Source organism: Saimiri boliviensis, chromosome 9 (genome assembly GCF_048565385.1).
Source record: "Saimiri boliviensis isolate mSaiBol1 chromosome 9, mSaiBol1.pri, whole genome shotgun sequence".
Lineage (NCBI taxonomy): Eukaryota > Metazoa > Chordata > Mammalia > Primates > Cebidae > Saimiri > Saimiri boliviensis.
The window spans coordinates 61,793,728-61,810,882 of record NC_133457.1 but is presented as its reverse complement, the minus strand read 5'-3'; the positions used below and the strand labels follow the sequence as shown (position 1 = coordinate 61,810,882).

General features: G+C 42.8%; 1 protein-coding gene across 1 annotated transcript in view; it reads right to left on the bottom strand.

Moving 5' to 3' along the window:
- STAC (SH3 and cysteine rich domain) overlaps window positions 1-17,155 on the bottom strand; it is a 158,481-nt gene that overhangs the window by 59,624 nt on the left and 81,702 nt on the right. The window contains exons 3-4 of the mRNA XM_003930911.3: window positions 2,411-2,511; window positions 423-504 (exon numbers count right to left, since the gene is read on the bottom strand). Coding sequence (XP_003930960.1) covers window positions 423-504; window positions 2,411-2,511 — 183 coding nt within the window. The remainder of the gene's footprint in view (window positions 1-422; window positions 505-2,410; window positions 2,512-17,155) is intronic.

Here is a 17,155-nt window from a genome sequence, read left to right as displayed (position 1 = left end):
CCTATATTTATTTTTATAGCAATTATGAAAAGCAACAATTGCTGTTGTCATTCTGTGGGGCTTGACAGGTCAAGTAGCTTGTTCAAAGACACACTGTTGCCAGCAGGGAGCTGGGCTTTGAGCCTGGTCTAGGGGGTGCCATGCTTCATGTTCTTTCACTGCATCATCCTGCTGATGGTGGGATTACTAATCAGTAGCCTTTGGGAATTAGGTGTTTTTTGAGCTTCATCAGAGATAGGATGAATCCTGGAATATATGGTCCACTTATGTTTCTCTTCCAGCAAAACACAGTCATACCCGAAACAGCCACCAAACAAACACACAGAGATGCCCCACAGGTTTTATAGCCCTGGGAGGACAGCAGCCATTAATGCTAACTTTGCTGCTCCAAACACAACTCAACCCATCAATGTCCAACTCACCAATGGGCATAACTTCTTTAATGCAGCCAAACTGTTCATGAATGAGCAAGGGGGAGCTGTAGTAACGCCGAAACCCCTTTGGCTGGAGAGAGAATGAGGAAGGCAAGGGGTTAATGTCACTGATGAGATGGAGAAAACCATACAAGAGCCCCCCAGATAAAATCAATTGGTTTCTCCAGGAGCATGCTCCTGTTTCCCATTAAGATGCCGACTTATCCTATAATTTTATAATGTAACTCCAGCAGGGGCACAGAGGCAGGGAGGTATAGGTGGCAACAAGCAAGTTACACTCTATCCGGAAAACAAGGTCCTGGCCCTGGCTCCCTGGTCCTGCCTGTCCTCCTCCTGCAGCACACGGCACCCTCCTTTGCAGCCCAGACCCTCTTTGCCTCCTGGGATTGCAAGTGGACTGCCACGTATTATTTCACCACAGTTTGTTATTGTGGTTTTTAAAATAATATAAATAAAAGTCGTGGATATGGGAAAGTTGGCCTCAGAAGGAGGCCTAAAGGCTCTTGTATATCTGAAGACCTTTACCCAGAATCATTTGCTCTGTGTTCTGGACTCTTATTTTCTGTTTTTCTGACCTCTCCTTCATGGTCTGTCTTGGCTTATGGGAATCACCACTGAGGAAGGAGAAGGGGAAGCAGGGGAGGCAGAGGTTTGAGAAAAGAGACATTGCAAATCAGAGTAAGCAGATAAACTAAGAACCTGGACTTACTATACTCCATCACTGGATGGGAACTTGGTGGCCCAGTCCCTACAGAATTCCAGAATCCTTTCTAGTGTTCCTGGCAAGTGATGTCCTTTGTCGGTACAGTGTCAGTGATGGGAGGGGGTGAAGGAGCATTCACTAACCCTAGAGGCAAGACATTATCTCTTCTTGTTAAGACTTAGTTTCCACCGATCCTAGGTCCTTCCCCAGGAGCCTCAAAGGACAAGAGGATTACTCTTCTATGTGATAGGTCTAAAATGTTTTGAAGGCAGCTGTTGATGTCTGTCTGATTATCCTCTAGGGTAGACATTCTTGGTCCTTTCTAGAATTCTTTGGCCATCCTAGTTTCAAATACCCTCAAATGTGCTCTGGATTGCTTTTTCTTTAAAAAAGTTTTTGAGACAAGGTTCTTGTTCTGTCACCCAGGCTAGAGTGCACTTGCCCAATCATGGCTTACTAAAACCTCTGCCTTCCGGGCTCAAGCGATCCTCTCATTTCAGCCTCCTGAGTAGCTGAGGCACACACCACCACAGCCAGCTCATTTTTAAATTTTTTGTAGAGACATGGCCTTGACATGTTGCCCAGGCTGGTCTTGAACTCCTGGGCTTAAGCGATCCACCCACCTTGATGTCCAAAGTGCTGGGATTACTAGCATAAGTCATTGTGCCCGGCCTGAATTGCTTCTTAATCAGTGTGTGGCACCAGGACTGAAGCCCATCCTCCTGAGATGGTGTGAACAGCCATCTCAAGGGCCATTCAATCTCTCTTGGTTTGGCCAACATGATTCTGTTAAACTGGTGCAGATATTTATTACTCTTTCCTCTTTTTTGGGGGGCTAAGCTCTTGTCTTCTCTTGCTACCCACTGAACTGACAACCAATAAAGCACTGGGGTGACCAACCATTACTATTTAGTAATTAGTTTGCCTGGGGCTTAGGGGGTTCCTGAGGTGCATGACTTTCACTTTTAAAACCTGAACAGTCCTAGGATGTGGGACTTTCAGTATTAAAGCTGAGAAAGTGCCAACCTGGGAGAAGAAGAGGGCCGCTCTGTTAATGACCCTGACTCCTTTTCAAGGTGGAGCATTGCTGATTAGGTTGATAAAGCTCCTTATCTGTTTTCTGATTATGCCAATTAGGAAGCCAAGCTGGCAGCCAGTTCTGGGGTGCTTTCCTCAGGGTTTCAGGGAAGGACTTTGGGGGGAGTGATCTCACTGCAGCAGGCAAGTGCCCTAGCAGGGAGGTGTGGGCCTCACTCCTGGCACAAGCCCTTACCAGCTTGCCCATGCACCGCTGGGGTGACAGGCCATCTGTGCACTTGTGGTGGATGCTCATCTTACAGGCTTTGCAGCGCAGTCCATGCTTAGCATTTGTTCCTGTCAGGCACATGGCAAACTTTGGTTAGGATACAACCTGCCCTTTCCTGCCGATTAGTCTAAAATCACAGAAAATGAGATTCCCTCTATAACCAGATAATTCTTTCCTATGACTTTTTCATGAGGCTTTCAAAATAGAAAAAAATATATATCTGGTAGGTTCTTTAGCATTCTCCTACATATTCTACCTAAGGTATATGCTCTGGTTTCGCCCCATCTTTCCTATTCATTAATCCAGCAACTCTAAGCCTCCTCCATGCCCTCTGTTCTCTCAATTTAAGCTAGTAAATTCCATATTATTTGCTTTTCATGTAGGTTACCCAGTTCTACTTTTCTGTGTCTTACTGAATAGTACAAATCCTGAAATTTCACCTATATTCTTCTGTCTTTCTGTCACAGGATCTGAGCTGTTGGATAAACTCTCAGGAAAATGTTTAAGGGGGAACAGCAGGTCTGTGTGAGAGTGGGGCTGACAGTCTTCTAAAGTAGGGGAGAGAGGACTCAATCAGATGCCAAACCCAGCCTGGGGAAAGAAGAAGAGGATGTGAATGATACTGAAATTACGGCTGCAGTGAATCACTTAGCATCTTGGAAGAGGGTGCTATCATGGAGCGAGAAGAAAGAAGGCAGAGAAGAAAAGGCAGAGAGCCATCCTGGCAGTTGCATCCAGGCCTGTGGTGTTACTGCAGCATGGCCTAGTTGGAGGCGCCAGCAACTGGATCTCCAACCTGCCCAACAATAGCCTGGGCTTCATTCTGGCAGATGCTGGTTTTCACGTGTGGATGGGGAACAGCAGGGGAAATGCCTGGTCTTGAAAACACAAGACCCTCTCCATAGACCAAGATGAGTTCTGGGCTTTCAGTTATGATGAGATGGCTAGGTTTGACCTTCCCGCAGTGATAAACTTTCACTCTCACACAGACCTGCTGTTCCCCCTTAAACATTTTCCTGAGAGTTTATCCAACAGCTCAGATCCTGTGATAGAAAGACAGAAGAAACTAGAAAGGCCTAAGGCAGGAGCACTGGAGAGGAGCTGGGAGGCCCAGCAAGAGGACAGGGTGTTCGGGAGCTTCAGCAGGGTGGCAGGTACTGGACACTGGTGTTCATTATTTCAGAAGGTGGGTGGATAAAGGTTAAGAGAGGGTGTTAAGATGGGAAGGTTCTGTCTTCATTGAGTACAAGACGAGAGAATGCAGGACAAGAGGTACCATCTGCTCTGATATCTCAAAGTAAGATGGTAGGTTCCCAGGCAGGTCTCCAAAAAAGTGCCAAAATGGATGTTTGCCACTCTTAGTTGACCGAGCACTTCATGTATTAGAAAAGAGGAAGAAAGGGGAGGTAGTGGAGAGAGGATTTCTTTGCAGAATTGTTGAGGCACCATCAGTTTTATCCCTTCTCCTTTACCATGATGAGAAGCATGGGGGTGCTCTGTTGTGTCCTTAGTCCTGAGAGGTTCTCAGAAAGACTATTTTAATAGTTCGGCCTGTGTCCCCTGGAGTCTGTGAGACATGTGGCTGTGGCTACACCCAAGCTTGCTTGGAAAAACCTGAAAATAAAAGACATGGATAGCCAGGGGTCCTGTCGGCCTACTGAGGAGGCCACTGTGTGAATAAGGCCTGCTCCCCAAAAGCTTGTTAGGAAAAGGGTTGATGAGTCCAACAAGTGTGTGATTCTCATGGATCAGGTATGGATTATGTAGGATGCCGTCCAAGACGACAACCTGGAAAGACAACAGGATTTCAACAAAGTACGTCTCTTCCGAGGGGAGAATATGTCTATGAAGTCATATTCATAGGCATGAATATGTCTATGAAGTCAAGATACCCCACTGTATATCACAGCTGACCACATGCCCAAAGTGAGGATGTTCTAAGACTACAAAATGCACCCTCTTCTCCACAACTGCCTCGCCATCTAGCCACGGTCACTGTTCCACCAGCTTTTGCCCTCCTCCAACTCATTGTGTGTGCATTGGCTGGGACAATGTTTTAAAAATGTAATTAAATCAACCCCATTTCTTGCTTAAACATCTTTCAGCAGGTTCTCTCTGCCTTTCCGATGTATTATAAGATGCCGATCATACTGGCGAGGCTCTGCATGCTTTGGGAGCCCACCTTTCACTTGATCTCAGGCCAGTCCCTCTTGTTCACCATGCTTTAGCCATGTGGTCTTCTTATAGTTCCTTGGATGCATGAGCTCTTTAATTCCTCAACTCCTGCACATGCTGCTTCATATGCTTGGAATGCTGTTCCCATCACTCTTCAGTTGGCTAGCAACCCCTCAGTCTGGACCTCTTGTCATTTCAATGACGTGTTCTTGAAAGCATTTCCCACCCCTGTCTAAATTATCCTTTTCCTATTATTTTTTCTCCCAACACTCTTTGGTTATTTTTCACATCATTTATCACAATTATTATTTATTTGAAAGTTTGTTTTATTCTGCCTTTCTCTCTGGAGCATGAACTCGGTGAGGTTAAGGACCGTGCCTATTAATTTGCCTTGATATTCCCAGCTCTGAGCATTATGACTGATAAATGTGCATTAAATAAATTAATGAGCACATTTTTTTTGTGGTCACTCATGAATTGAAGCAATGGTGACTGGTTTGAGATAATTCATGGAAGTTGGTTCATCAACGATGCATAAATAGTGTGGAAGGGCTGAAAGGTGGAATTTGAACAGCTATTTGTATTATTTCATTTCAAACAACAGGATCTAAGGATTTGCCTGAGGGTCCAAGTGGCAAAACATTTGCCCCAGGTTGGAGAAGGTCCTGCCAGATTTTACTCTTTCACTGCTTGTCCTAAATATTTCCTCCCTTTATTTAGATTGTTTAACCTACATGAAGATGAGGATGGGGCTAACTGGATGATATAGTAAGGGAGGGTAAGAACCTGGCATGCAACGTGGAAAAGGAACAGACAAACCCCTGAATGAGCAAAGAGTTAGAAACCCTTCAGGAGGTATTACCTGTAAACTTCCTTCAGGAAGACATAATTTAACATAATATGTGTCTGCTGTTATAATCACAGACAGAAAGTTGAAGTGACACATAAACACACTATAAATTATTGGGTATGTAGGCTTGTTTATAAATACTCACTAAAAATCCCTTTTCCTTTTTGAGAATAACTACTTAGCTGAAAGACTGCTATGCTTTCAAAAGACTGAACTTTGAAAGCAATTACTTATTTTTCATTTTCAAATTAGAGAATGCTATTTGTGCCCTATGTGGGAATTTAAGTAAAAACTTCAAAGAGGAAGTTATTTCATTGTGTGCTGGACTCTGAAATAGCATCATCGTGTGTGTGTGTGTGTGTGTGTGTGTGTGTGTGTGTGTGTATTTTATTCAGACCCAAACACCATGATTTCAGTTTTCCTTGTCTGTTCTTATAAAGTACACTGTTTTGTATGAACCAGAGCACCAGCAATTAGTTGGTTTCAGATATTCCAATTTCCACTCTGGAATAACAAGAATGATTGAAGAGGAAAGCTTGCATTTTGCAGCTCAGAGAATAGTTCAAAGGAATAATTCACATCACAGCAGTGGCATTAGTTTATTGTAGCAAGATATGGAGAAGCCATGGTCTGACTTGTTTTATTACTAGTGATCCCCATCACAAAGTCATTACTTCATGTGACCCTTATTCCTGAGTAGAGTAGGAAAAACATAGTTTTAAATTTGAATCTGTCTCAGGCCGGCTCGTTAAATTTAAGAAAACTACTCGTATTCCTGGAACCTCACCTAAATCATTAAATGGAACTAGTGTAGGTACTCTCAGAGTTGCTAATAGAATACTATCATAGTGTATGCAAAGGGATTGCATGGGTTTAAATACCTGGAAACAAAGATGCCACTGGACTTTGGGTAAACAGTGGTAGATTGATCATAGAATTTCCCATCTAGTCCTACCAACACCCTCCTAAAATTACAGTCCAGGAATTTTTTTTTTTAAAAACATATACTCCAAAGAACAAGGTTACTGGGAGAAATAGCAAGAATAGACAAGAGTTTAGCATATATTTGGAAGATAAATGGCAAGTGGAAATATGGTAAGCAATTCAGTAGATGATAGGAAGGCTGAATTTCTCAATAGCAACTTGGAAACTAGAAGAAGATGAAATTTCAAAAGCTGTTAAAATTGTCTGAGAAGAAAAATGATTTCCAAACCAGAAGTTTATGCCCCAGCAAATTATTAACATGTATGAAAGTAGAATTAAAGATATTTTCCAATCTTCAGGGGTTCAGAATATCTACTTTACACATACCTTTTCTTAGAAAACTGCTAGAGAATATGACTCAGAAAAATGAGGGACTAAATCAAGAAAGAGGAAAGAAAAACTGAAAACTGACACAGAGGAGAGGTAAGCAGCATCCCACTGTGATAACTCTGCAGTACCCATACACTGGAGCGTCAAGAAGAAGTAAGGCAGTAGAGTTGGAGAAAAGTAGCACTTAAAAGTTTATTGATAGCCAGACATGGTGGTTCATGCATGTAATCCCAGAACTTTGGGAGGCCAAGGTGAGTGGATTACTTGAGGCCAGGAGTTGGAGACCAGCCTGGGGAACATGGAGAAACTCCGTCTCTACTACAAATTCAAAAACTAGTCGGGTGCAGTGGTTCATGCCTGTAATCCCAGTGCTTTCGGAGGTGGAGGTGGGTGGATCACTTGAGGTCAGTAGTTTGAAACCAGCCTGGCCAACATGATGAAACCCCATCTCTACTAAAAATTCAAAAATTAGCTGGACATGGTGATACATGCCTGTAGTCTCAGTTAGTCAGGAGACTGAGGCATGAGAATCACTTGAACCCAGAAGACAGAGGCTGCAGTGAGTTGAGATTACATCACTGCACTCCAGCCTGGGAGAGAGAATGAGACTCCGTCTCAAAAAAAAAAAAAAAAAAACATGTTTATTGATACCTTTGAGGTTTTGATATTATAACAGATATGGCATTTCACAAATCTGTGAAGGCATTTGAAGAATATAATTACAGATACATGAAAAGTTTAGGAAGTGAAAAAGGCAATTTTTAATTTGAGGAAAAATAAAATCTATGTAAGATTCTAAGAATTGTACAACACTTGAATCAGAAGTTAACAGACACAATAGTGCATAAATTGGCTGTGTATCACAAAATTGTGATAAAACTGCTTGGGAGGAGGAAGCAAGGGAGCAGAGATTGTGATATGACTCTTTGCAGAAGATGATAGCAAGGAAGAAAGGAACAGGGGTGTTGCTGGAGACAGGAGAGCTGAACCCTCATCTTCTGTAGCAGGAGGCCGACACAGTCAATGAACAGCAGCAGGAGCACAGCATTTAGAAATGCGGAAATAAATGGCAGAAGAAACAGAGGACAAAAGTGGTTGCCTTCCAGACGAGAGTCTGGGATGAGACAGTTTCTGCTGTGGAACTTTCAATACCATTTGTTTTTAAACTATTCTCATGAACTACTGTAACGAAAAGCAGATTTAAAAAAATGAAGTCTCTGGAAACAGGGTCAAGTCATCCCCCTGGAATGATGTGGCTCTTGGGTTACGGAGATGTTGGGAAAACATGGGGCCAGCTCATCACGTAAGTCATCAGTTCTTCCCTGGGCATTTGAAGTTCTAAGACAGTTTGATGAATTGCAGCTGAAAATTATTAAAAACGTTAGTGATGATGTTCAAATGGAATTTGGAATGGATCAAGGCAAGCCAATACAACACTGATTAGGTGGTAGGCAGTGGGCTGTTTTATGACCATGGTGTCATTTACCACTATGGATAAGTGAGCTGTGTGCAGAGAGCCAAATATGGGAGCATAAAGACATCTGTACATAAATGTTGGAAGAAAATATTGAAAAACTTCTCTCAATGCTAGTGGCTGAATCTGCTATACTAAATGGCATGCTTCTGCTTTTTTAAAGAAATGAAATTAATTACATATATCTGTAAAATAATTGGCTGGACTCATTTTGATAAGATTTTGCCATTGAGGCATTGCTGAATCCTCAATCCAATTTCATGTAATGTCAGAGTTAAAGATAAAACTGGATAATCGACTTTCAAGATGGCCGCCTAAGAACAGCTCAGGACTTCAGCTCCCAGTGAAAGTGCAGAGGGTGAGTGGACGCCGCATTTCCAGACGAACTCTTATTGCCCACAGACCAGGAGATACCCAGGCAGAGGGGTCGCCAGCGTCGCAGTCCCAGCCGGTGCGGCTGTTTTGGCCCCCGCGGGGCTGATTCCGCCCGCGCGGCTGCTGTGACCACTCCCTGTTGCTGCGGTTCTCCTTACAAAAGCCACTGGTCTGGGAGCCCTCTTAGCTGGCGAGCAGAGCCCTGAGACGGCAGAATAGCCCATTCATCTGAAATAGCGAGCCAGGCCAGGAGATTCCTAGGCAAAAAATCCGCCAGGACCCGGCGCCGCGGTTCGAGCCGACTCCGTGAGTCCCAGCACGGGAGATCCCGGCGCCTTTTCAACAAGCGACCGGAACACGGGGTCGTTCAACTTAAAAGAAAAGACTCTGAGTCAGGGAGCCAGGTGATCAGGCTCGGTTGGTCCCACCCCTCCACCCCCAACAACAACGAAAACAAAAACAGTAATTGGAAACCCTCTGGGTTGAGCCCTTCAAACCAAGCACAGCTGAGCCGGGACGGTCCGGCTCCGTGGGGGAGGGGCTTCCGCCATTACTGAGACTCTCCACCGCTACGGAGGCAGCCTGCCGTTGCCGAGGCAACCTGCCACAACTGAGAGAATCCGCCATAACAGAGGCGGGGCCACCATTGCCCAGACAGTTCTAACTACGCCCATATAAAAAGGACTACAGGGAAGAGCTCAGGGCAGCTGGGCGGAGCCCACAGCAGCTCAGCAAAGCCCCTGCAGGCAGGCAGTGGCTAGGCGTGCTGCTAGCTGGGCGGGTCAGACCTGAAAAAAAAAATCAAAAAAGGCAGTAGTGCAACGGAAACTCATAAAGCTCCAACTCCCTGGGACAGAGACAGACAACAGGTGGATAAACCCACAAAAATGGGTAGAAACCAGCGTAAAAAGGATGAAAACTCCCGAAACCAGAACACCTCTCCTCCTAAAAGGGATCACAGCTCCTCACCAGCAAGGGAACCAGACCGGATGGAGAAGGAGGGTGATGAAATGACAGAATCAGACTTCAGAAGATGGGTAGTAAGAAACTACAATGAGCTAAAAGAACATGTTCTAACCCATCGCAAAGAAAATAGGAACCTTGAAAAAAGATTGGACGAACTGCTGACGAGAATGGACAGCATAGAGAGGAGAATAAGTGAATTGATGGAGCTGAAAAACGCAACACGAGAACTTCGTGAAGCATGCACAAGCTTCAACAGCCGAATTGACCAAGCAGAAGAAAGGATATCAGAGGTCGAAGACCAACTCAATGAAATAAAAAGAGAAGGCAAGAACAGAGAAAAAAGCGCAAAAAGGAATGAACAAAATCTTCAAGAAATGTGGGACTATGTGAAAAGACCTAATCTACGTCTGATAGGTGTACCTGAATGTGATGAAGAGAATGAATCCAAGCTGGAAAATACTCTTCAAGATATTATCCAGGAAAACTTCCCCAACCTAGCAAGGCAGACCAATATTCAAATCCAGGAAATACAGAGAACACCACAGAGATATTCCTCAAGAAGAGCAACCCCAAGGCACATAATCGTCAGATTCACCAGGGTTGAAATGAAAGAGAAAATGCTAAGGGCAGCCAGAGAGAAAGGTCGGGTTACCCACAAAGGGAAGCCCATTAGACTCACAGCAGATCTCTCAGCAGAAACCCTACAAGCCAGAAGAGACTGGGGGCCAATATTCAACATCCTTAAAGAAAAGAACTTTCAACCCAGAATCTCCTATCCAGCCAAACTAAGCTTCATAAGTGAAGGAAAAATAAAATCCTTTGTGAACAAGCAAGCACTCAGAGATTTCATCACCACCAAACCTGCTCTACAAGAACTCCTGAAAGAGGCTCTACACATATAAAGGAACAACCAGTACCAGCCACTCCAAAAACACACCAAATGGTAAAAAAGCAGCAACACAATCAAGAATCTGCATCAACTAACCAACAAAACAGCCAGATAGCATCAAAATGACAGCATCAAATTCACACATAACAATACTATCCCTAAATGTCAATGGACTAAATGCCCCAATCAAAAGACACAGACTGGCAAATTGGATAAAAAGCCAAAACCCATCAGTGTGCTGTATCCAGGAAACCCATCTTACATGCAAGGATACACAAAGGCTCAAAATAAAGGGATGGAGGAAGATCTACCAAGCAAATGGAGAGCAAAAAAAGGCAGGAGTTGCAATTCTCATCTCTGATAAAATAGACTTTAAAGCAACAAAGATCAAAAGAGACAAAGAAGGACATTACATAATGGTAAAAGGATCACTGCAACAAGAAGAGCTAACGATCCTAAATATATATGCACCCAATACAGGAGCACCCAGATACATAAGGCAAGTTCTTAATGACTTACAAAGAGACTTAGACTCCCACACAATAATAGTGGGAGACTTTAACACCCCATTGTCAATATTAGACAGATCAACCAGACAGAAAGTCAACAAGGATATCCAGGACCTGAACACAGACCTGGAACGAGCAAACCTAATAGACATTTACAGAACTCTCCACCCCAAATCCACAGAATATACATTCTTCTCAGCACCACATCACACCTACTCTAAAATTGACCACATAATTGGCAATAAATCACTCCTCAGCAAATGCAAAAGAACAGAAATCATAACAAACAGTCTCTCAGACCACAGTGCAATCGAGTTAGAACTCAGAATGCAGAAACTAACTCAGAACCGCACAGCTTCATGGAAACTGAACAACTTGCTCTTGAATGTTGACTGGATAAACAATGAAATGAAGGCAGAAATAAAGATGTTCTTCGAAACCAATGAGAACGAAGACACAACATACCAGAATCTCTGGGACACATTTAAAGCAGTCTCTAGAGGAAAATATATAGCAATGAGTGCCCACATGAGAAGAAAGGAGAGATCTAAAATTGACACCCTATCATCAAAATTGAAAGAGCTAGAGGAGCAAGATCAAAACAACTCAAAACCTAGCAGAAGACAGGAAATAACTAAGATCAGAGCAGAACTGAAGGAAATAGAGACACAAAAAACTCTTCAAAAAATCAATAAATCCAGGAGCTGGTTTTTTGAAAAGATCAACAAAATAGACAGACCACTAGCCAGATTAATAAAAAAGAAAAGAGAGAATAACCAAATTGATGCAATAAAAAACGATAAAGGGGATATCACCACAGATTCCACAGAAATCCAAACCATCATCAGAGATTATTACAAACAACTCTATGCACATAAACTAGTAAACCTGGAAGAAATGGATAAATTCCTGGACACCTGCAACCTCCCAAGCCTAAACCTGGAAGAAGCCGAAACCCTGAATAGACCAATAACATGGTCTGAAGTCGAGGCAGCAATAAAGAGCCTACCACCCAAAAAAAGCCCAGGTCCAGATGGGTTCACAGCTGAATTCTACCAGACATACAAGGAGGAGCTGATACCATTCCTTCTGAAACTATTCCAGACAATCCAAAAAGAGGGAATCCTTCCCAAATCATTTTACGAGACAAACATCATCCTGATACCAAAACCCGGCAGAGACTCAACAAGAAAAGAAAATCTCAGGCCAATATCCATGATGAACATAGATGCAAAAATCTTCAATAAAATACTGGCAAACCGATTGCAACAGCATATCAAAAAGCTCATCCACCATGATCAAGTAGGATTCATCCCGGGGATGCAAGGCTGGTTCAACATACGCAAGTCCATAAACGTAATTCACCACATAAACAGAACCAAAGACAAAAACCACATGATTATCTCAATTGATGCAGAGAAGGCTTTTGACAAAATTCAACAACCCTTTATGCTAAAAACCCTCAATAAACTAGGTATTGACGGAACGTATCTCAAAACAATAAAAGCTATTTACGACAAACCAACAGCCAATATCATACTGAATGGGCAAAAACTGGAAGCATTCCCTTTGAAATCTGGCACTAGACAAGGATGCCCTCTCTCACCACTCCTATTCAATATAGTACTGGAAGTTCTAGCCAGAGCAATCAGGCAAGAAAAAGAAATAAAGGGTATCCAAATTGGAAAGGAGGAAATCAAATTGTCTCTATTTGCAGATGACATGATTGTATATCTGGAAGACCCCATCATCTCAGCCCAAAATCTCCTGAAACTGATAAACAACTTCAGCAAAGTCTCAGGATACAAAATCAACGTGCAAAAATCACAAGCATTCCTATACACCAGTAATAGACTTCAAGAGAGCCAAATCAAGAACGAACTGCCATTCACAATTGCTACAAAGAGAATAAAGTACCTAGGAATACAACTAACAAGGAACGTAAAGGACCTCTTCAAGGAGAACTACAAGCCATTGCTCAAGGAAATAAGAGAGGATACAAACAGATGGAGAAACATTCCATGTTCATGGTTAGGAAGAATCAACATCGTAAAAATGGCCATACTGCCCAAAGTAATTTACAGATTCAATGCTATTCCCATCAAGCTACCAATGACCTTCTTCACAGAACTGGAAAAAAACACCTTAAACTTCATATGGAACCAAAAGAGAGCCCGCATAGCCAAGTCAATTCTAAGCAAAAAGAACAAAGCGGGAGGCATCACACTACCGGACTTCAAACTATACTACAAGGCTACAGTAATCAAAACAGCATGGTACTGGTACCAAAACAGAGATATAGACCAATGGAACAGAACAGAGGCCTCACAGGAAATACAACATACCCACAACCATCTGATCTTCGACAAACCTGACAAAAACAAGCAATGGGGAAAGGACTCCCTGTTTAATAAATGGTGTTGGGAAAACTGGCTAGCCATGTGCAGAAAGCAGAAACAGGACCCCTTCCTGACACCTTACACCAAAATTAACTCCAGATGGATTAAAGACTTAAACATCAGACCTAATACCATAAAAACCTTAGAAGAAAATCTAGGCAAAACCATTCAGGACATAGGTGTAGGCAAGGACTTCATGACCAAAACGCCAAAAGCAATGGCAACAAAAGCCAAAATAGACAAATGGGACCTAATCAAACTCCACAGCTTCTGCACGGCAAAAGAAACAGTCAGTAGAGTGAATCGGCAACCAACAGAATGGGAAAAAATTTTTGCAGCCTACCCATCTGACAAGGGGCTGATATCCAGAATTTACAAAGAACTAAAGCAGATCTACAAGAAAAAAACAAACAAGCCCATTCAAAAATGGGCGAAGGATATGAACAGATACTTTACAAAAGAAGACATACAGGAGGCCAACAAACATATGAAAAAATGCTCATCATCACTGGTCATCAGAGAAATGCAAATCAAAACCACATTGAGATACCATCTCACACCAGTTAGAATGGCGATCATTAAAAAATCGGGAAACAACAGATGCTGGAGAGGATGTGGAGAAATAGGAACACTTTTACACTGTTGGTGGGAATGTAAATTAATTCAACCATTGTGGAAGACAGTGTGGCGATTCCTCAAGGACCTAAAAATAGAAATCCCATTTGACCCAGCAATCCCATTACTGGGTATATATCCAAAGGATTATAAATCATTCTACTACAAGGACACGTGCACACGAATGTTCATTGCAGCACTGTTTACAATAGCAAAGACCTGGAACCAACCCAAATGCCCAACGATGATAGACTGGATAGGGAAAATGTGGTACATATACACCATGGAATATTATGCAGCCATCAAAAACGATGAGTTCACGTCCTTTATAGGGACATGGATGAACCTGGAAACCATCATTCTCAGCAAACTGACACAAGAGCAGAAAATCAAACACCGTATATTCTCGCTCATAGGCGGGTGTTGAACAATGAGAACACATGGACACAGGGAGGGGAGCACTACACACTGGGATCTGTTGGGGGGAAATGGGGGAGGGGTGGGGGGTGGGGAGGTGGGAAGAGATAGCATGGGGAGAAATGACAGATACAGGTGAGGGGACGGAAGGCAGCAAAGCACACTGCCATGTGTGTACCTATGCAACAATCTTGCAAGTTCATCACATGTACCCCAAAACCTAAAATGCAATAAAAAAAAAAAAGAAAAAAAAAAAAGAAAAAAAAAAAAAAAAAAAAAAAAAAAAAAACTGGATAAAATGGTGATTTACAACTGAGACCACTTAACTACAAAAATAATTTGGAGAATGAGTAAACATAAACTACTATAAGAAAAGAAATGTAATCAGTACAGTACTTAAATCAGCAGTGAACAACAGTTATAATTCTTGTTAAGAATTAGTCTGCTTTCAGATCATATAAGTATAGAATTACTCCTATAATATATTTGATTAAATTAATATGGATTAGACAAAAAAGACTCTTTACTATGATTTGAGAAAATTTTAAATCTGTAACTACATATATAAAAATAGAAATATCTGGAAATATCCATAAATATTGCTTGGATTATATGAAATATCTATAAGTGTTTCAAAGGTAAATACAGACATGATAGTCCAAACACTTCCTAGGTCTCTGCTTTTCCAGATTTAGCGATTGGGCCCCTTTCAACCTCCACCAGTAAAGGGGCATGGCTGGGAGGGGAGCCTGTGAGGGATGCCTGCATCAAGAGTTGTGCAGAGCCCAGAGTAGGTCACATGATCATGTCACAGAAGGGTCTCAAAGCTGGAGAGAGGAATACAAAAGCAATGGACAGTTTTCAGTGCCAAGGCAGACCAGAGGAATTTAAGGGCTAAGGATGGTGCAAACAGTAGGAAAAGTGACACAGTCAGTGCTTTTTTTTTCTTTTCTGTTTTCCTTTCTTTTCTTTTTTTTTTTTTTTGAGACAGAGTTTTGCTATTGTTACCCAGGCTGGAGTGCAATGGTGTGATCTCGGCTCACCGCAACCTCCACCTCCTGGGTCCAGGCAATTCTCCTGCCTCAGCCTCCTGAGTAACTGGGATTACAGGCATGTGCCACCATGCCTAACTAATGTTTTGTATTTTTAGTAGAGATGGGGTTTCACCATGTTGACCAGGATGGTCTCGATCTCTTGACCTCATGATCCACCCACCTCAGCCACCCAAAGTGCTGGGATTACAGGCTTGAGCCACCGTGCCTGGCCTTTTAAACTAAAGGGTAGACAATGAAAACAGGCCTAATAATGCAGCTAGCTCTATTCATTAGCAGCTTGCTCTCAAATATACACTAACCCAGGAATAAACAATCATATGAAGGCCACTGAAGCAGCTCTCCAAGATGCAACTGTTACCTACTTTCCTTGATTTATTTTAAACACGAAACCTTGCGTTCCTCCTTTGCTTTATCAGATCATTTATGATTCCTGGTAAGGGTGGCTGGGTGGTGCCTCTTGAGAGCTGCTCATGCTGCCTTCCCTGCCTTTCTTGTTCAACTGGTAAACAGTCTTTCTTTCTATGCACCACCTCTAAGTACTTTCCAAAGCCTCCTGCACATATACCCTCCCATGCTCCACAACTGCAGAACCCTCCACTGTCCTCTGTCCCCTCCCTGTTCTCAGAGCATCTATTACAACAGGACAGCTCCTCTTCTATTCTGTGGTAACTGACATGAAATGGTGGATCCTTAACCTCTGGGTCCCCTGTGGTCAGTGAAGTGCTTGATACAAAGTACATCACTGTCTATCAGGAAAGATCAGCTGACCCAGGCCTGGGCAGGAGAAGTGTCCAGGCTGAGAGAATACTGGGGCTTCACCCCTTTCATTTCACGGAAAGGACTGGACTTCTTTCCATAGAATGAAGGCCTGCGTGACCACAGGGTCTGAGTGTACCTTCAGATCTTTATGTATGGGCTCCCACGTGGCTGACCTTGCTTTTTATACCAATGGTCTAATGTGACCACATCCAGAATTCTCCAAATTCCCACGTCACCCTGCAATGCAGGCCAGATACTGTCCCATCAGATGCCTGCCTGACCTAGGTGGCTGGGTGAAAGCTGATTCTGGGAATTACTCTCTCTGTCTCTGCTACTGGCTCTTCATATCCTCATAGTCTCCTCAAAGCAGATGTTGGAAACTATCTGGGCAAGAACTAAGTTAGCTGTGTCTCTTAACCTTTATAATGTTGGTTCTGGACTTCTCCTGGATAATGGCTGACGTTGGCCTCTGCCTACTCCTTATAGAATGAGTTCTCACCATGCCTCCCCAGGTGACCCTTGACAGTCTCTGTGAATGCTTAGTTATCCTGACAGATGCCTCAGATTTCTATTGTCACTTTTACCTCACATATGTAACCCGGAAGTGCCCACCGTCATATACTGAAACACACGTAATAACAGGAGTGTGGAAGCATAACAATTTAGCTCTAGTTTCATGTACTGATCCAATGTAAAGGCAACTGACTAAACACATAAATAATGGCCTGAATGATCACATGTGGAATATGGAGTTCCACAATCAAAGGATTGCATAAATTTTACACCCTTAGTGCCACTATTGACACCTGTGGCTTCAAAATCTAAGAAATCATGATGATTTGAAGAAGTCAATGCTCCATAGCAGAATTAAAGATAAAAACGTAATATGTGATGTATTTTCATTACTTTCACATG